General features: G+C 45.9%; 1 protein-coding gene across 2 annotated transcripts in view; it reads left to right on the top strand.

Annotated features, from left to right (window-relative positions):
- The window catches only part of TLN2 (talin 2), a 1508116-nt gene that overhangs the window by 1412931 nt on the left and 74643 nt on the right, over positions 1 to 20542 (top strand). For both annotated transcript variants that reach the window (XM_078684194.1, XM_078684193.1), the window contains one exon: positions 6376 to 6500. In XM_078684194.1, the coding sequence (XP_078540320.1) occupies positions 6376 to 6500 (125 nt within the window). The remainder of the gene's footprint in view (positions 1 to 6375; positions 6501 to 20542) is intronic.

Below are 20542 nucleotides of genomic sequence, written 5' to 3'. Positions count from 1 at the left end.
TAGAGGAGATTGTACATTGAGCAATCTATGGTCGACTTCTTTCGTTGTGGTTATGTGGATATATTCTAGTGCACAATTGATGGCTAGAGGCCCTAACAGGAGATTTTCGTAAATAGCCACAAAAAACCATGCCACTGCTAAAAGGTGGAGTGATTGCTTGCTTTTATCTCAGTGTACTTTATAAACATCTTGTCATTTACATCTCAAAATTGACAAAAAAACGGGATAGTCAGTAGTTTTGTTATTATTAGATTGCTTATAGTTACTGAGATTTTGGTCCAGATTAGCATAATAACTGGAAGAAAGATCCTAATACTTGTCTGAGGAGACCAGGGATTCTAAGGGGTAGAAGAAGTTTGCTAGCTTATTCAAGGCACTGAGCAGAAAATACAAACCCAGGCTGACTGATATATATTCTGTGGTGGAAGGCTGGTTCTATACCTTTAGCCCTCTTTCAGGGATTGGACGGGCAGGTCCTCAGTGATGCTACTTCTGCAGTGTGTGACCTCAACTAAAGGGAAGGATTGTGTTTATTGCTGCTGTTTAGGGAAGCTGGGTTAATGTCCTCTAAGAATCTCTGTGGATGGTCCCAGCAGACAAGTGTTAGTATCCCATGGGTGGAAACTGCATCAGGTGATTGCAGACATGGCCTTGCTGAAATATGGAATCCCTCAGGTAGATTTTGTTTGGTGCACATCAGAACAGGAAGCTTTCTGCTCTTCTTGAAGGAGAACCACCTTGATGAATACCTACAGTAGATCATGATTATGGACTGATATTGTCCCCTCTGCTTTGAATTCTCCCAGCATTTCTGATTTAATCTAGTTCGGAGGGAGTTGAGATGTTTTAGGTCCTCAGTGATCCTTTGTTTGTAGGACTGAATGAGGAGGACATGGGTTTCAGATCTTTGCAAGTAACAATTCTCTCCTTGTAGGCTTCTACACAGGAAGTGTCCTGTGTCTCTGTCTCAGTTGAGGAGTTCACAGAAAATCATCAACCTGAGCCTGGCGAGCCTCAGCATTCATGTAGAACTCCTGGAGAGCTACAGTATCGGCTAGATTAATTAAAGAGACTACCAGAGGTTTTGCTGTCAGCCCACATAATGTCAAGCGGACTCGTTTACTCGAACTGGTAGAGATAGTTCTTATCTTCATGTAGACAAAGGGATACTGACCCATTGCTGTGTTCCACATCTATTATCTGGGATTTGTTTTATATATGGCTTGGGAATACCTTAATGCATGTGCATTCAAGGGCTTTGTGGGTTGCCGAATCAGATTCTGTCCTTTCAGTACTTGTTCTTCTGTAGTTTCTTAATGGTGTAATGAACCGGGTTCGGGCATTAGCATCGCCACAACGTCCGGTGATTTTGGGCAAATCACTTAATCTCCTCGTGTCTGCCAAATAATGAATGCGTCCTTGTGTAACGTAACTGGTGCTCATGTACAGCGTTCCAATATCTTCGGGTCGAGTTTGCGCTATATAAATCTGCAAAAGAAACGCACACAAAAAAACTGTTACCCTCCAAATCCTTTTCTAGTTTCTCTCTGAGACTTCGCCCTGCCTCGGCAAAGACCAGCTTGCTATGGTCCAGTCCTCCTCCACGCCCACACAAGGCTCCTAAGAGACCATATTGTTTTGAGCCAAAAAAGGCTTTAAGTTTCTACAACTTAACAAAGGATTTTCTGTCGGTTTTTCCTGAAGAAAACTAAAGTTCAGTTTCCAAACAGAGAGCATCACATTAAAATGTAATGGGCATCAATATTTCTGATACGTTTCCTGGAACAAAGGCTCCAGAAGGAATCAGTACCCATTCCACCAGAGGGCGAGCTGTAACTTTGGCTCTTTTGTGTCCTTTCTTAGACACCTGCCAAGCTGATGCAGGTCCTCCATCTATATCTTTTACTTGCCCCTGCTCCCTGGACACATCTGTTGGAGAAACAACTTGTGTTGTGTGAGGTGTGCTTAATACCTTCCTGATCTAAGGTTTCATGGTTTGCTACATCATCATCTTCTTCATTAACATAACCCTAATGGAAGCCCCTTATTCTCATCATACCCTCACCTTGACCTTAGCCCCAACTTTCACTAAGCCCTTTACTCTGACCCTGATCAAGGTCTATTTTAAATCCTACACTGGGCCCTAGCGGTAATTTTGACCTTGTCCCTTGCCTTCCTATGCTAATTTTGATGGATGTTTTTTCGTTAATTTTATTAGTACTTGAATAAGTTCTCAATAAAATGCCTCAAATATATTTTGGAGATAAGAATGGAATGATCATTACTGCCCACAGTGTGTGTGTGATAGCATCTGTGTTTATTCCAGTAGTATTAGTCAGTGCATTTTTGTAGCTTCGACAGTCATTTCCTAATTACTGTGGCCAAATAATCGAAGCACATCTGTGTTGTTGTGGAAGGCATATTTTTCAAACCACGGGCACAAGAGTAAGCAATTTTCACTGTAGAAGGCATGAAAAGACTGTTCTGTTAAAAGTCTTTGTTATAAAAGAAATGTGTGCAAGTTTGACCATCCAATTGATGACTTGCTGGTTTCCTCAAAATTGTCAGTGCACTAGACATATATGCCCTTTTGGTGTTTGTAGTAATTGTGTGCTCTCTTGGTCCGAGATTTTAGGAGTTACCTACAGACTGAAAGTTAGGATGTAAAGTGGGATAGGTTAATTCATATTATTTTTTACATTTGGGATATTTTTTGTTTCCAAAACTATTTCTGCTGAGTATTCAAAGGGGATTGTTCATTTTGTAGTTCTTTGGAAGATAAGCACTGGTTTAAGTGTATTTTCACTGGTTCCACTGGGGTTTTCAAGTGAATGTTAATGCTTCCCTTAGCTTAGAACTAGTCCAGTTTAGGTCTCTTCAGATTCATAGGTTACCTGAGGACTCCTTCCTCCATTCTGAACCACAAACCCTTCTCCCCATTCCTCATTAACAACATTTCCATTTTTACTGCCTCCTCATCTGAAAAGGCCAATGTAATAGATTGTGATCCCCTAGAGCATTCTTGTGGTTGGGTCACGCACACTTGCATTATCCCTGACATAATGTTCCAATCCTTCTATAATGTTACACCAGTGTAGAACTAAGATGGTTACAGCTGTGAAATCCGGTTCCTGTAGTCCCAGGGCTTACAGTGGCACTTTTGCTCCAGTTATGACAATGAGGGTCCTTTTTCACCACAAGTGTTTTGCGCCCACAGTACTATTGGACCCTAAAGTGGATAACTGAGTCACTGTCGACTGTAGTTGGTGCCGGTACCAGAACAACAGATTCCGCACACAAGTGCACAGGATATTTAAAAGCCCTGTATTTTGGGAACCATCGCCAGAGTTTGAACTTACGCATTCCTATGAACCTGGGGACACAGACTCTGGTAATCTCTTCAACAAAGACAAAACTGTAAATAGATTACCGGGGATCCAGATTGGAAAACAATCCCAACCTGCTTGACTCATTTGGATGTGGTCAGCGGTTCCAGACTTGGCCTACCTTCTCGAGCTAGTTGACCAACTAGCCAGCAAGAGATTGATGCCAGAGTAATCTTCAATGGCCTGCGGTGCCAAGTAGAAGGCATGCACCGGCTCTCCTGCAGCATGGGCAGGTTCCGGTAGGAAGCTGACTCTTACACTGATGTAGTGGAGGCCGGCTCTTCCCATTCACACTAGGCAATGACAGTGATGTCAATGAATTAGGATGTAACCTGCTGAACAGCAGCTGGCAACCTGGTGGACCAGAGCAGTGGTGTCCTTTTCAACTTTGACTGGTCCTAAGCAGCAGCTGGGCTTACGAACTCAACTAGCAGGTAGGCTCTCCTGTAAAGTTCGGACCAGCATCCTCTCCCACAGCCATCAGGGCTCTCCCCTCAAAGGGCACTACAGCACACCTTCAATCAATATGATAGGAAGACAGGAGTTCAGTAATACTCTATCATGGATCACAGTCCTTCTCACCTGCACACCTGGTGTGCAGCTTCTACCTAGATTGTTGAGACACCCTGGAACAATTTACTGGTCAAGAGGGCTAATCATAACTCTCCTACCACATTTAAATTCAGTGAAGACCCTTGTAGTGACACTGCACGATCACAACAAACATGCAAAGTCAAATGCAAAAGGAGGCTCTCCTGCAGTGGTGCTGTCTCCAATAGCAGGCCACATCTCTCGCAGATGCAAATTGTGTTAAGATGATGTGGAGGGGCTTGTCAGATACTGAGGCAACTACAAAAGCTGAAGGTCTGACACTCCACCTGAACAACGTATAAGACAGGCTAAATTGTGGGCTCCCAGTTAAGCAGAGACCTAGGTAGTTTCATACAAAACCCTCCCCATTTTGGGTTCTCTCACACAAAAGCAGCCAAAGGGGATGCGGCTGTGAACTCGAATAGGTATCGGACAACCCTCTCATTCAACTATAACATAAACACATATAGAGGCAAAAAAAGATGAAGAGACGGGTTATACATAAGGAAGCCTATAGGCATTTTGCCCCTGAAGTGGACAGGTGAAAATGGTTTTATTATGAATTACTTGCTATGATCACCATTGCCATACAGCCCTAATAGATAGGGCAGGAGCAACATCAACAGGAGAGCAACGCAGGATTGCGCTTCTCTCCCGAGCTATGGCTTTTCCAACTACAACATTCAGAGATCTGACCATGTCATTTCTTGGTACCTAAGCACTCTACTTAAGCCTCTTCTTATGTGTTTGAAATAGTGTGGTCAATGCTGTTGGCATTCTGTAATCCTCTTCTCTTGGCAAAGTGTTTGACAGGCTGTAGGTAAAACTGGCAGCCTCACTTTTACTACATGCACTTTAGTCAACCTGTACACACCTTCCCGCCAGCTGTATCCACTGTTCTCAAGCTCCTACAAGAGACCGCAAAAAAGAGCATGACGATAAAAAAAACTCTGCAAAACAAACCAGTACAAAGCAAATCAATATCCATGTTTTCCCTCAAATTAATTATTTTTTTGTTGTAAGTTTGAGAGTAGTTCAAGTGTATGGGAACTGTGCAAGATAGCATTGTAGATGGGTAGCTAACAATTACCAGAACATTTCCTATTGTTATTGCTATTTGGGATTCCGAGTGGTGCTCCGAATTGTGAACATTCACCTTGGGTTTTTGAAGTGATATTGTAGACCACTCCAACAGAAATTTAACATGTCCTTCAGAACTCCTCGATGAAAAATATAACTCTTTTTGATCGCTATACATGTTTGATCCTATATGTAGTGCTATTGTTGCTTGAGGCATAGTATTCTTTTAAAACCTATTAAGAAAAACATGAAATATTAATTAAAATATACCTCCATGTTAGCCAGGTGCAGGGATGCTCTTGTTTAAAAATCTTTCTTGGTTTGAAATCAGTGGTGCCTGTCCAACAAGATCTCCTCATTTCGGTATCATTTCACCTTTGTCGCCTTCAACCCATGTTAATAGAGAAAACCCGTCAAACCGGCAAAGTCAGTACTCTCTTTACTGTTTTCAGGGGATCACCAAAGCCAAATAAAAATGGTCTTTCTGCCATACCTCCCTCCCACCAAAATTGTCCTGATTTTCTCGGGGCGCGCTGGTGCAATGGCTAGCGTCACTAGGAAATAAGACTTCCCTTAAAGATTTTTTGTATAGTAGTATTAAAGGCCATATAAACATAACAGTACAGTACCCTTAAAGTAAATCAATACGTGTTTTGGCTTGCGCTGGTTGATGCATATCCATCATGAACATCTCCCTTGTGGTCCTCTTGTTGACCAGCGTTTCCATCACCCCCTCCTCCAGTAATGTGCTGTGCATCCCATTAATTAGTCATCCCACTGCATAAACATACTTTCCTCCTCTTACTGAGACGTGGTGGTTCATTTACAGCAGATAATGTGGTTTGTCAGAACATTAGAGTGTGTATAAATAAGTGCACGTATGACTGTACAAGTAGTTTTTTATTATTATTACTGATACAGTATCAGAGTTTTTAAGTGCGTGAATGTGAGCTCTATCAGACTGGACCAGTAGAAAACCTGCTCACTTCTCAGTGAGAGATACTGAGCATAGGGGACGTAGAGGAAATTGTAGTGATATCTAGGCTGATAAGGCAGAGACTTATGCTTACTGGATTCAGAACTGTTTCAGGAGTCCTCATCCATACCATCAATCCACTCTTTGTTGATATCACAACCTTTTGGCTGTGTGCCTTTGCCATCTCAATGTCAGTAATTTTATTTTACAGCCATGAGCCCTGCATGCATACCTATGTGGGGGAGGGCGTGCTCTGACCATCAGATTACTGGTTCGTTAGCCCTGTTTGCCCACTGAGCTCATCCTGACCTTCATTACGCTCTACGTTTTCCCTAATTCCAGGTACGGAGTGGGTGGACCCCGAAGATCCAACTGTAATTGCTGAAACAGAACTGTTGGGGGCAGCAGCGTCCATCGAGGCAGCCGCCAAGAAACTGGAGCAATTGAAACCTAGAGCCAAGCCAAGAGTAAGTGAATGTCTGGTGGCAACAGTAATGGCTCATGTGTATTTTTGCAAACAGCTGGTGTGTGCTGCCTACTAGTCGTCTTTATTAATGGCATTTACTTGTAAGGTTATTTTATCTTTGCTTTGACAAGTTACATTAAGTGCAAAAAAAGATCTTTTTGCATGACTTTCCTTGCTGTCCTCTGATTTAAATTTTCGAATTATGTAGAAATTGTATTTGTGTTGAGGGGTTCAGATTTTGGATAGTTCAGCCAATCAATGTCTTGGGAATCGTGATGAATAAACATATAAGCAATCATGCAATAGACACATTACTGGGTTCCTTTGGAAGGAGTGGAAAAAGTGCTTGTACGGAAAGTGAGATGGGGATGGAAAGTAAGAGTTTCTTTAAATAAAGTTGGGATGATGTTGGTAAAGTTGAAAATAAAGCTTCTGGTTACGGATCGGGAGGAATTTTATATTCTAGTATTGATTAGTATGCAATTTCTCATTTAATACTGAGCAATGTGCCAAAAGTCCATCTTCCGAACCTGTGAGTTTGGTTATTCTACAGTAGAATAGACAAGTCATCTTCATAATGGAACCAAGCCTCTAATTATGAATTTTTGACCAGAGTTCATTTCCCATGTTGCAAGGTTTATAAATGTCTGCAGCCTTCGATGTCTGTTGTACACATGCTGGAGCATTTTCTTCGAAACTGTAGTGTCATGCCTACTTTCCCACTATGTGCTACGCAAACAAATGATGGACGGAATGCTGAATAAATCATACACTCACCTCCAGTCAAGAAATCTGCGTTAAATCCATAGTTCTTTTGCTCACTATGCCACCCCAGTTTAGACCCAGCCATATGCAAATCAATCTTGACCCTGTGCCGCATGTCCAGCCCTAACTGACAAGCCAGGTCCTCCCAGGACTGGAAACAAACATCCTGGGACCGGTTTGGTGCATCACCCCTCATCAGACAGGCTATCTTGAATCCAGTGGCACAGTGAGAAAGGGACCCACGTCTGGGCATACCCATCCCACTTGGGGAAAAATGTGCTACGCAAACAAATGATGGACGGAATGCTGAATAAATCATATATCACACCCAGTCAAGACATCTTGCTCACCATGCCATCCCAGTTTAGACCCAGCCATATGCAAATCAGTCTTGACCCTGTGCCCCATGGAACAGTCTAGCCCGAACTGCCAAACCAGGTCCTCCCAGGACGAGAAACAAGCATCCTGGGACCGGTTTCGGGTTATTACCCCTCATCAGCCAGGCTAGTTTGAATCCAGTGGCACAGTGAGCAAGTACCCACTTCTGGGCATACCCATCTCACTTAGGGGGAAAAGTGCTACGCAAGCAAATGATGGATGGAATGCTGACCGGTTTCAGGGTATTACCCCTCATGAGCCACTATGGCAAGCATCAAGGTTCTTCTTTTTGCCTGATGACATGTTACCAGATATATTGCGTGCTGTAGAGGACCAGAGTTTGTTTGGAATTAACTCGCCAAAAAAAGCATGTATTGGAATTTGATATTTGCTTTGTTTCAATTAATTTTTAATTCATTGACTCAAATGAGAAGTAGTGTTTATTCTAAAATGAAGTTTTGTTACATAAGGAGTAAAATTCCCACATTTAAATGTAAATTTACTATATGGCATGGCAGACCACATGTGAGAACTACATTCTTAGGTGCATTAGTTGATCTTTACCCTGTAGAATTTCTATCATGTGGACCTTTTTGACTCCTTGACCATTATGGGGTGACATTGATTTGTGCTTTCAATTTTATCTCCTAGAGATGTTTTTCAGATTTGGTGGCACATCCTTCTCCAATATGCTTTTCCTCTTTCCCTGTAATGTCCTAAATGCTTCCGAATGAAAAGTGAGATTGAGCACACGTGTACGTAATCTTCCAGATTGGGTGTCTATTGAAAGCAAGACACAGCTGCAACCAGAGTATGGCAAACATACACATCTTGTCTTTGGATAATCTTGTTTTTCCTAGTCATGTTGCTCTTCCTGCTGTAATGTGGGCATTCTGTCAACCGTCTGGGCAAGTCTGAGTCTGCAAAACCTCTGTAATGAGGCATAATTATGATGATGATAGGTGAGCTTGAGTGGAGTGAATCCAGTGCTTAATCTGAGCTGGTGGTTGCCGTTGGGGAGACCGGCACTCATTTTTGGGGACCAGTCCTTATTTTTCCTCAACAGACCTTGATGGAGAGCAAGAGAGGAAAAAACATACAAAGGAGGAGGAAGAGAAATACGAAAAAAACAATCACAAAGGTAGAAAGCAGGAACTTGCATGAGTTAGATAAAGTGGCAGGGAGTATCATGTAGTGAATTAAAGAGGCACAAGGTGGACTGTGCAGCCTTGGTATTAGCTGCACTACCTTTTAATAGCAATGGCCGTGGGACTCTCTGTGCGGAACTTTGGGTACCAACACTCATTCTTTTACAAATTAAGCACTGAGCGAATCCGTGTGAACGAAAGCAGCCATTCTAGAGCCGTTAAGGGAAAAGCAATCCCTAGTGTTCCAAATATTTAGTTTGAAAATTGAATATAGAAAGATGTTGTCACTGACTGTGTGCAAATCATTTCTTGTGTTGGGGGAATAGAGCTCTGTGTGGAGCAAGGTGGTTTCCTCCTATAAAGGCAGCCTTGCTTGCCCCCATGCTTGAGACTCGGTAGAACATGATGTTTATCAATCAATCAGGGATTTGTGAAGCGCGCTACTCACCTGTAAGGGTCTTCAGGTGCTGTAGGGGAGGGGGGCATTCTTCTCCGATTCAGCCAAATACCCAGATTTTGGCTGTTCCTGAAGGCGTGCAGAGTGGGAGAACGTCTGATGTTGAGCTAGAGCTCGTTCCAGGTCCTTGCCGCGATGTAGGCGTAGGCTCTTCCACCCGCTCTGGCTCTGCGGATGCGCGGGGTTTTGGCGAGGGCAAGGTTGTCGGACCGGTGGTTTCTCTTGGGTATGTGGAAGGAGACTCTTTCGTTGAGGTATTGGGGTCCGGTGTTGTGGAGGGATTCTTCTCCATGGGGAGCCAGTGAAGGTCACATAGGTGCTGGGTGAAGTGGTCATACCGAGGGAAGCCGAGAACGAGTCTGGCAACGGTGTTGTGGATGGTCAGGAGTTTTCGGAGCTGCGATTTGTTGATTCCGGCATAGAGGGCGTTTCCGTAGTCCAGTCTGCTTGTTATGAGTGCGTGAGTGACATGCTTTCTGGATTCGGGGGTGATCCATTTGAAGGTCTTGGGAAGGAAGGAGAGGGTGTTGAAGCACTTGGAGCAGATAGCGTTGATCTGTTGGGTCATGGTGAGAGAGGAGTAGAGTATGATGCCGAGGTGCAAGGGGTGGTCCGTGGGTGTGGGGGAGTTACCGAGGGCGGTGGGCCACCATGTGTTGTCCAATGCTGAGGGGTTGGGTCAGAGGACAAGTACTTCTGTCTTTTCTGAGATGTGCTTCAGACAGCTGCTGCTCATCAAGGATGCAACGTCTTTTATTCCTTCCTGGAAGCTGAGTCTGGTGGTGTTGGGTTCCTTCGTGAGGGAGAGGATGCATTGGATGTCGTCGGCGTAGGATACTATGCTGAGTCCATGCTGTTTGACGATGGCGGCAAGTAGGGCCATGTACATGTTAAATAGCGTGGGGCTGAGCGATTATCCTTGGGGTACTCCTCAGTTGATCTCTGTGGGTTCGGAGAGGAAAGGCGGGAGTCTGATTCTTTGGGTTCGGTAGGTGAGGAAAGAGTGGATCCAGTTTAGGGCGGTTCCCTGTATGCTGGCGTCATGGAGTCTGGCGGTGAGAGTGTGGTGGGAGATGGTGTCGAAGGCTGCAAAGAGGTCTAGTAAGATGAGGGCCGCCGTGTGGCCCTGGTCAAGGAGAGTGCGGATGTCATCTGTGGCGGCGAGGAGGGCGGTCTGTGCTGTGGCTGTTGCAGAATCCAGATTGGAAAGAGTCGAGGAGGGAGTTTGCTTTTAAGAAGTTTGAGAGCTGGATGTTGATGATCTTCTCGGTGACTTTAGCCGCAAAGGGGAGGAGAGAGATGGGTGTGTAGTTTTTGAGGTCCGTTGGGTCTGCGGAGGGTTTTTTGAGGAGCAGCTTGACTTCTGCGCTTTTCCAGTCGTCGGGGAATGAGCCGGTTTCGAAGGTGGTGTTGATGGTGCATTGTAGCTCGGGTGCTATGGCGGCGGCGGCTCTATGGAAGATGTGCAGCAGGCTGGGTTCCATGGGGCTCCTGATTGAATGTCCTTCCTGGTCGTGGCGGTGTTTTCTGTGGTGACTGGGGTGCAGGCGGAGATGGTAGGCTGGCTGGCTGGCATTGCTGGTGGTAGGAGTGGTTTCAGTGTCTGGTGTCTGTTCGTTAAGGTTATCGTAGAGGGACTTGATCTTAAGATGGAAGAAAGAGCCGAGTTTGTTGCAGAGGTCCTGGGAAGGTCTTCTGAGGCTGCGCTAGGAGGTTTGGTGAATTCCTGAATGATGCTGAAGAGTTCCTTTGAGTTGCTGGAGTAGGTGAGGATTTTGTCCTGGGTTAAGGTCCTTTTGGTGAATCTGATGCGTTGGTGGTATTCTGTCATAGCGTTTTTGTAGGTGGTCCGAGCTTCCATGGTTTTTCTGTTTCTCCATACTTTCTCGAGACGTCTGCATGTGTGTCTGAATTCTTGGTGGTCGATGGTGGACCAGGTGGCTTTAATGGGGCGCTGTCTGTCAGAGTTACGTATTGGGGGCGAGCTTGTCTGTGCAGTTAGTGACCCATCTGTGTAGTTCGTTGGCTGCAGAGTTAACGTTGGTCGTGGTGGGAGGGGTATCGTGGTCGAGGGTGGCGTTGAGGTGCTCCTCAGTGACCTTGCTCCAATTCCTTCGCTGAGGGCGTGATGTAGGTTTGTGAGCAGTGGTTTTATCATAGAAGAAGTGTAGGCAGAGGTGGTCCATCTAGAGGGGTTGCATGCTGTGGCCGAAGGATGTTGTTCCTTCCTGCGAAGATGGGGTCGAGGATGTGATCTGCCTTGTGGGTAGGGGTGGTGACTTTCAGTCCAATGTTTGCGAGGTTGTCCAGGAGGACGGTGGAGTTTGGGTTGCGGAGGTTGTCGAGGTGGAAGTTCAGGTGTCCGAGCAGTATGTAGTCCATGAGGCGATGGCGTGGGGTGCTATGAGGTCAGTAATGGTTATGGTGAACGCGGTTTGTGGTCCTGGAGGTCTGTAGGTGAGGGTGCCGCATAGGGTCGTTCTGGGGCTGGTCTGGATCTGGAAATGTAGGTGTTCCATAGGGGACGAGGAGTCGTTCTTGCTGAAAGAGGTGAGTATGAGTGAGTTATAGTGCACAATGGCGAGTCCTCCTCCTGGGTGCGTGGGGCGGTCCTTCCTCTGGATCTTGTTTCCGTCAGGTATGGTGGTAGCAATGTCTGGGCGGAGGTGGAGTTTGTCCAGGTTTCTGTGAGGATGGCGACTTCTGGCAAAATGGTGTTGAGGAGGTCCTAGATCTCTACTGCGTGTCTGTGCAGGGAGCATACGTTGAGGAGGATGCACCTCAGGGGTTCAGTTGTGCAGGTGTCCGTAGGGTGGGGGGTGGCCATGGGGATTCAGAGGTTGGTGAAGATTCTGCTCGAATGTCGACAGGAAAACTACTAGTGGGTGATGTCCGGCGTTGACAGCTGGCAGTTGTTGTTTCTTCCAAGGTTGAGTGCATGGAGGGCAGCTGAGTCGTAGTGGTGGGAAGTCAGAGAGCCAGGGTGCATGGCGCTGGTCACGAACGGGTGCAGACGGGCTTTCCTTCGGCACGCCAGCGGCGGACCCACTGTGCGCGGCCTCCATTAAGTAGGGGACGGGGAGAGAGCGCAGCAGGGAGGTGGGAGCGGGAAATGGCAGAGGGAAGGGCCGCGAGGTCAGCAGCGGCAGGAAGACAGCAAGAAAAAGGACACAACAAGGCACAATACGAAAAAGGCACAATATATTCAAATGAAAAGAATAAAAAGGCAACAGATAGACAGGCGAAATTAACAGAAACCTGACAGGCAGAAAAAGACAAACAGAGACCGAAAACAGAAAAGGCTGGCCGAGCACACCAGCAGAAGAGCAAGGCTCTCCCATTGGACTAACAGGGATGAGGCACAGGCAGGAGCCTGCGTGTGGAGGAGTGCCTCGAACACTTACCTAAGACAGAGAGGTTCTGGGGGCAGCGGCACAACGACTGAGCTCCGCAAGGGGAGGGCAGAGTTCCTTGACCAGGAGGTCATTAGGCTTGCTAAACCTGGGAGCGCAGCTTGGAGGCGGGAGTGGGAATCAGCGGGGAAGCGGCCACGGGGGCAGCAACGTCGGGCAGATGGCAAAAAATAGGACACAACAAGGCACAATACAAAGAAGGACACAACAAGGCACAATAGATTGAAAAGATTAAAAAAGAATCAAAAGGCAACAGATAGACAGGAACAATAAAAAAATACCAGACAAATAGAAAAAGACAAACAGACACAGAAAAGGCTGGCCGAGCAGACCAACAGAAGAGCAAGTCTCTCCCACTGGACCACCAGGGATGAGGCTCCAGCCTGTGGGTGGAGGAGGGCCTCAAACACCTACCTAAGACAGAGAAGGGCTGGGGGCAGCGGCGCAACGATGGAGTTGCACAAGGGGAGAGCAGAGTACTGTGACCAGGAGGTCAGAGGTCTTGCTGTGCATAAAAATATTATGTTTAATCCAGGCTATGCAAGAGATCTTTTTCTTGGCTTTTATTAATGGATAAACCTGAAAGCATGTACACTATGTCACCTGAAACATTGGTCACAAATCTTTGCACCTCTGTGATGTATCTGAGAAGTCATGAAATCTTGACTGGCTCATGCATCAGTACTGGCAGAGGGAGGGTTTGCATGAGGGATGTTAGAGGATAAACGGGCTCCTCAGCCCCAACCGTACTGTTAGTCATTTGCCACTGGTGTCTGGAGACTGTCCTACTTTGGCTCTGCAAACTGGGCCTAGTACAGTCGAAGCCCAGGGTAGCGAAGGTGAGCAGTCGAAGGCTTCTGAGGGAGCTAGTATGGGGGACAAAGTGTGGACTAATGAATAACAGTCCAGACCAATATTTGTCCTTATATAAAAGAAAGTGAAACTAGGATCTGGGCAGTAATGACTGTGGTGGCTCCTCTGGTTATGTGGAATTTCACTTCCGTTATTTAAATATATCTGAACACTTTTCCTCTTCTATCTAGTTCCTGGTGAGGTAGTTACATGTGAATTTATGTCTAAAATTGGATGCCAAATTGATTAAAACTGGAATTCTTCACTGAGACAGTCCTAGAATGATCGCTGAAGCTCACAATATTTTGTTGGCATTATATTTTAAGCTCAATGTTTGTACGTAAAGGTCCCAGGGCCAGGTTTGGTTTACTCCTTCGCCAATAAAGTTATTTGTTTGTTAACAAAACAAGCTACTTACCTACGGTAACATTCGCCCACTTGGATATGACACCCTACATATGTGCAAATTCTTTGTTGCCTTAATGTCCCCACTCCCCCTCCCCCTCATGGCATAGCCTACCCCTTTAAAGGCCGTCACTAGAGGTGTATTTTTTGTTGTCACTCACAACTAGTGGAAAGAAGTTTAACTTTCTCTTCATTGATGGGTATACCCCATGCTATGTGCCCCCATGACCAAACTAGTAGTCCAGTACTGGAATGAATATAAAATTCTACATCTGCGACAAAGGGTAGGTGTGTCATATCTAGTGCCAAAAGTTGTGAAAACAAGCAGCCACTGTAGAGCAATGGTCTTCAAACTGACATAACCTCATCAAAGGGGTCGTGAAGCTCTTACCAAGGGATGCACTTAGACTGTCCTTAAAAAGCATAGATGAACGCTGTGCTGTGATTTAATGAAGGAAAACAGAGTGGTCATGAGTCACTCTGTAATGGGCCATCAAGTAAAGTGTTTTATTAGTCATGTCATGGCCTGGGTGACTCAAAATAAACCCCTGAGACCCACCCTCAGTTCCTTTCAAATATAACGCTACACAGTTATTTAGGGTGGCAATCGTGTTCGAATGTGGCCTTAAAATAAGTGACTGCAGCGTTCGAAATGTTACATTTTTGTAGCTGCCTAGTAGTCCCCATATATAGTGAAAAAACTTAAGTCAGCCCTGTATGATTGTGTTTAAAGTAGGCAGTGACTCATTCATCTGGGAAATGCTCTGATGTGGCCTCACCTACTCATTCCCTAGCCCCAGTTGCGCTTTGGTCCTTTCTGGTTAAAGTTAGTTGATCTTTACTAGTTTTTTGTTAATGTTCATGCTTTGGGGCCAGCCTTTCCCTCTGTATGTCCCTTTTTTGAGGAACATTCTGTTTAATCCAGGCTATGGAATAGATGGTTTTCTTCGCTTTCTTTGATGGATATAATGCTTATGGTCACCAGGGCCCTAAGATAAACCTCAAAGCATGTACACCATGTCACCTGAAACATTGGTCACAAATCTCTGCATGTCTGTGATGTATCGGAGAAGTCATGAAAGATCTTGACTGGCTCATGCATCAGTGGGGCAGAGGGAGGGTTTGCGTGAGGGTTGTTAGGGGGTAAACAGAGGCTCATCGGCCCCAACCGTAGTGTTAGTCTTTTGCTACTGGTGTCTGGAGACTCTCCTGCTTTGGCTCTGCAAACTGGGCCTCGTACAGTCTTTCTGCGCTTAACTCCCAGGGTAGCGAGGGTGAGCAGTCAAATGCTTCTGAGGGAGCTAATATGGGGGACAAAGACTTAGAACTCAACAGTAAACCAACAGACCCATAAATAACTGTCCAGCCCAATATTTGTCCTTATATAAAGAAAAGTACTTTTAATACTGCAGTGGTCCAAAATGCTTCACACTCCGGTTACACACTTCATGTTAAAGAACCTCCTCCTTGCGCTACTGTGCCCCCCTCGCTAACTCTCCCATAACGCCCTGGGTCTACAGTAATCCCCTTTCATGAGTCGAGTTTAGCAAAGATTATGCACAGGTGAAATTTTTACTAAGCAATTGCCCCGGGAAGCTAGTGTATCAGTGTGTATAGTTATTTAGCCCACAAAATTGTTAGTTTTAAGGATAGGTACTTAGCGCGGTTTGTCTTTGCTAGTATTTACAGTCTCTGTGTAAGGAAACTGTGCCCTGCTGTTACCTGCTTGGTGATGGACTAGTTAGAACTGCCTGGTATGTTCATCAGCATACACTTCAGCAGCAGTCCACTTCTGTCTCTTGCAGACAGCTTCAAGTTTCAGCTTAGTAGGTGGGACTGGTGGGCCCTGGTCTTCAGGAGATACCACCTCTTGGCAGATTGTCCTTAACAGATGCACCTTCCGGGTTTTGTGTCCCTGGCAGGTAAAGCCTTTGGGCCAAGGCAGTCTTCATGCTTTAACAGTTACTGGCACTTTGAGGTTGCGCCCGGCTCTCGAAGCAGCAGATCAACCGTCTGAATGTAGAAGTGCCAACTGGCACCGTAGGAAGGTGGAGTATTATGTGAATGCTGGTTAGGCTTCACCATGCAATACTCTCACAATACTCCAAAGACGGTCCTTAAATTCACATTAATAAATCCTTAGCTCATTCCTGGTAGAGTAGCAAAGTGGAGTCAGGCCTTACTAGAGTAACATGTGTTAAACATTTCTGAGTACCAACATGGACAATTCGTAATTGACATACCTCAAAAGAAATCAGACTCCAATTTATAAAAAAAGAAAGCCAGTGTTTATAAAATTTTAGACACAAAACAAAGTAAATCAATTGAGGATTTAAAAGCAATATTAAATCAGTGCTTAACAGTACTGGAAACCTTTATCATTGCAGTCAATGGGAAGAAGCACTTGTGACAATCGCTTGTAATTCAAGTTGCTTTGAACTCAAGGAGGCTAAAGGTGATACAGGTCCCAGGACCAAGCCATGACAGTCAGTTTGATTTTACCTGGCTCGAGTGTAGAGTTGTCCCGGCTGTCCTTGGTGCAGAAGCGGGAGCCGCGAGTGAGCTGGTTTTCAGCGCCGACACAGCGCTGTTGGGGAACAGGGTTCAAAAAGTCGACAAGGAAGCCACTGCTAATGTCAGTTGTAGGTTTTACGGAGTTCGCGCAAGGTGTAGAGTCGGGTAAAGGGGGTGGTTGCCGGACTGGCGACCAACACGTCTTGGCAGCGGTAATCACATCAGAAAGTTAATTTGACATCCGGAGGACTGGAGGAACACGGTAGCCGCCTGAATCTTCATGGAGGTCAGGACTATGCTTCCCACAGTGCACTGGACCATCTACAAGTGGATGATCCTCAGAGCGCCCAATAGCCAGCGATTCTTTGGTTTCGATATGTTGTTTTTTCCCTGCAGTTTCAGGGAACTAGTGCCACTAGTCCTGGTGAGTCTAGCAGTGGCAGCTGGTGCATTTTAAAAGTGGTGGAGCAGAAACCTTTGAGTTAAATTTAAGTACGAGCGCAGTGGGCGAGATTGAATCAAACAATGAGACCGGGTACTAAACTGATAATTTTTAGTTCACTACTTGACAAGGGAATTGGAGAAATGGATGCAAGTGGTGTATTTTCAGTGAATAGTGCAAGAAACCCTGCTGCAGTTTATTGAAAAAAGTTCAAATGGACTCATAAAGACCCACCACTCTCTCTGCACTCCTACAGGCAGCTCGCTATGCTGACCCTGTACTCAGAGATGCTCACTACTTCGCTAACCCTACACTCACACAAGCATACCCCTCACCCAGCTCTTACAGGGGCGCACCACTCATCGAGTGTATTCATACCACTCAGCCTGCACTCGGGACGGGATGCTGCTCATCCAGTATACTCATGCAGTCACAGAATTCACTCTGTACTGACAGTATTCCCCCGGAACTTACACAGACACACCATTCGTGCTGCACACACAGCCCTCACACATGCACACACTTCATTCACCCTGCACGCATACAGTCTCATCATTCATCCAGTGGACTCCAATTACTCACCCTACACTCATACAGGCACACCTCTCACCCTGCACTCATGAAAATCACTGCAGTCACACAGTCACAGGACTATCAACCCTGCACACACACAGAGAAGACAGGCTGGTGCATTAAACCCTCCCTGCCCCTTAACTACTCAAGCTGAGTCCAGTAGAGTGCTCTTCCTGCAGTGTTTGGGGAGGCAGTGTTGTGTAAGCACAGTGGAAGAACAATTGGGCTGCAGGAGTTCAGGAGACCACACTGGTAGCGACCCCCTGGGAATTGCCAGTTAGGGGCAGAGGAGGCATATTTTGTCCTCTGGTAGCCTCACTCCCCTTCCAACACTACAGGAGCTTAAGTCATTGAAGATAGCAGGAAGCTTTAAAAGCAAGGCTTTCAACCCCCCAAGGCGCTAGCACCCCAAACATAAAATAACACTCTGGATCTTGGTTTGCAAGTTTTCAGAAGAATATTCATTTTTGCAAAATTATTTGGCACCAAAGGAGCTCACGGTCAGATCTTCCAATACAGAGGCGAGAGAGGTAGTTTAGGAGGCATGCATGGTGACAGAGGCCTTCTCCCAACACTCTTCACTATATTCAATTTATTTATGGTTATATGTCTCTGCATGGTTGATATGATATGATATGATAAAAGGAATTTGTAAAGCGCTCGTTCACCGACGGTTTCTTGGCGCTGGGTGTGAGACGGCGTAGACAGATTGGGGGTGGAAATTATTGCTCGTAGGCCTGGGAGAACAGCCAGGTTTTAAGGGCTTTCCGGAACATGGGGTAGGAATCGATTTGACGTAATGTAGGCGGTAGTGAGTTCCAAAACTGGGGTGCAAGGAACGTAAATCGAAGCCCACCATGTTTCTTACGTTTATAGGCGTTCGGGGATCAGGAGATTGGCATTGGCGGAACAAAGGGTGCGGCGAGGAACGTAGCGCTGAATTCTGTTGGAGATGAAGACTGGCCCATGGGATGAAAGAGCTCTATGGGTCAGGCAGACTATCTTAAAAAGGCAACGTTGGGCCACCGGTACCCAATGAAGGCCTTTTAGGAGGGGTTTAGAATGGTGTGACTTAGGTAGGCTGTGTACAAGTCTGGCCGCTTGGTTCTGAACCATTTGAAGCCGCTGCAACTGATACGCAGGGATCCCGGCATATAAGGAGTTGGAGTAGTCAATTCGAGACATAACTAAGGCCAGGATAACCTGAACCAGGGCCTCAAAGGAAAGGAATCTGCTAATTTTCCTAATCCTGCGTAAGTGGAAAAAACAGGATGAGACTACGGAGTTAACCTGGGTCTTCAAGGTAAGATCACTACTAATTGTGACCCCGAGACTTTTGACCGTACCGACTGGAGTGGTTGGAGGGCCCAGAACGGGTGGCCAGAAGCTATTGTTCCATGGGTTAAGTGAGGGCCTGGTCAGTACCAGCTCAGTCTTGTCTGGATTTAATTTTAGTTGGCTTGTGTTCATCCAGTTTCTAATGAACGCCATGGTTGACTGAAAGGTTTCAGTTGCAGAGGGAGAGGGATCAACGGTGAAGACGAGCTGGATGTCGTCGGCGTAGTTAAAAATAGCTACGTCCCTCCTCCTTAGATCTGATATTAGTGGCCTGATGTAGAGGTTGAATAAAATTGGGAAAGGGAGGAGCCCTGGGGGACCCCGCAGGTGAGTTCCCTTCTTTCCCAAGTGATATCGGATATATGTGGTGGGAGTGCAACATTCGATAATGGGAGGATAGTGATAACCTAATATTGTGGGCCCAGGATATACAGTTGCCTCCATTTCCCCCGTCTTGTTTTCACTTATGCGTAGATACGCAATGAGAGCTTGTGTTTGGAAATGTTTTATCAGATTTTCTTTCTCGTTTTAAAAGTCTGGGTTGAATACCTAGAAAAGAGTGGTGCATGTGTAACTTCTCTCAGCTCCTTAAAATGCATGAATAATAACAAAAAAAACCTCTTCAAACCACAGCACAATAGTTTTCTTAACAAATAATAGCTGAGCACTGAAACAACAAATGACCAGGATTCTGTCTCCTTACCTGAATGATTTTACTGTTATTGCCACAGAAATTGTTTCATTTTATTTTGCCCACCCCTTCAGCTACACAACCTATAATACCCTGAACATTCTTTAAATTAAAGTGCCCGACTCAAATTATAAAATTAAATAAAAATTGTACTTACCCACACGATTCCACATTCTCCGCTCCGTGTTTCTTCAAGAATGGAGTCGGCGTGAGTCCTCCTGGAGCTTACGACAACTCCTCTCCACAAATCTGGATGCTGATCTCATGCTACTGATAATGTTAGCAGCATGAGACCAGGATATGTTGGAGCGGGCTGGCTCGACGCTCCATCAGGCACTCGTCTGTGCCAGCTCTCCACCCAGCTGTCTAAGACGGCTAATTGGAGAGGTTTAAAATGCCCATGACAGGCTTGCCGACACAATACGGCCGGCCAAAGTGACTTGCGCAGGTTAAACTGGAGCAGCCAGCCACACTGCTCCCTGCTGCCAATCAGCAGCTGTGGCCCTGCTCAGCGCTCCCGCTCAGCTGAAATTAAAAATGAAATGGTAATGAAATCTCTTCATTACCATTTTATTTTTCATATTAGCTTCACTGTCAGCAGAGGTGGGGGGGGATGTGGGGGTTAGGGGGTGCCCAAAGGGAGGAACCGCTACTGAAGTCTGGTGATGCATCTGGCTCTCAAATGGGTCCCTCTGTCAGGGGGAACCGAGTTTTGGTCCAGGACGAGTCACAGCTGTGCAGTTCCAGGAAGGATGCTACAGTTGCGAGTATCGGTTTGTGCAGGTCCTGTTGTCACAGACTCTGGTCACTTCTTGTGTCCTTGTTGTAAGTCAGATCAGAACTGAGGTTCTGTTGTCAGGGTGAGCCCTTAAATTCAAGATTTAGAGGCATTAGGCATGTGTGTGCAAGTGGCCAAAGGGCTACTATACCCCTGCGGCTAATCTGCCTGTGAGGTGACCACATCGGGAGTGTTAGTCACCTTTTCTAACCAGAACCCACTATTCTACCACTTTTAAAAAAGACTTCTGGGGGTGTACACCTCCTGAATACCTAATTTTCCTGCCATC

Source organism: Lissotriton helveticus, chromosome 3_2 (genome assembly GCF_964261635.1).
Source record: "Lissotriton helveticus chromosome 3_2, aLisHel1.1, whole genome shotgun sequence".
NCBI classification, from domain to species: Eukaryota; Metazoa; Chordata; class Amphibia; order Caudata; family Salamandridae; genus Lissotriton; species Lissotriton helveticus.
The sequence above is the reverse complement of the archived record's forward strand: the minus strand, read 5'-3'. Positions and strand labels throughout refer to the sequence as shown.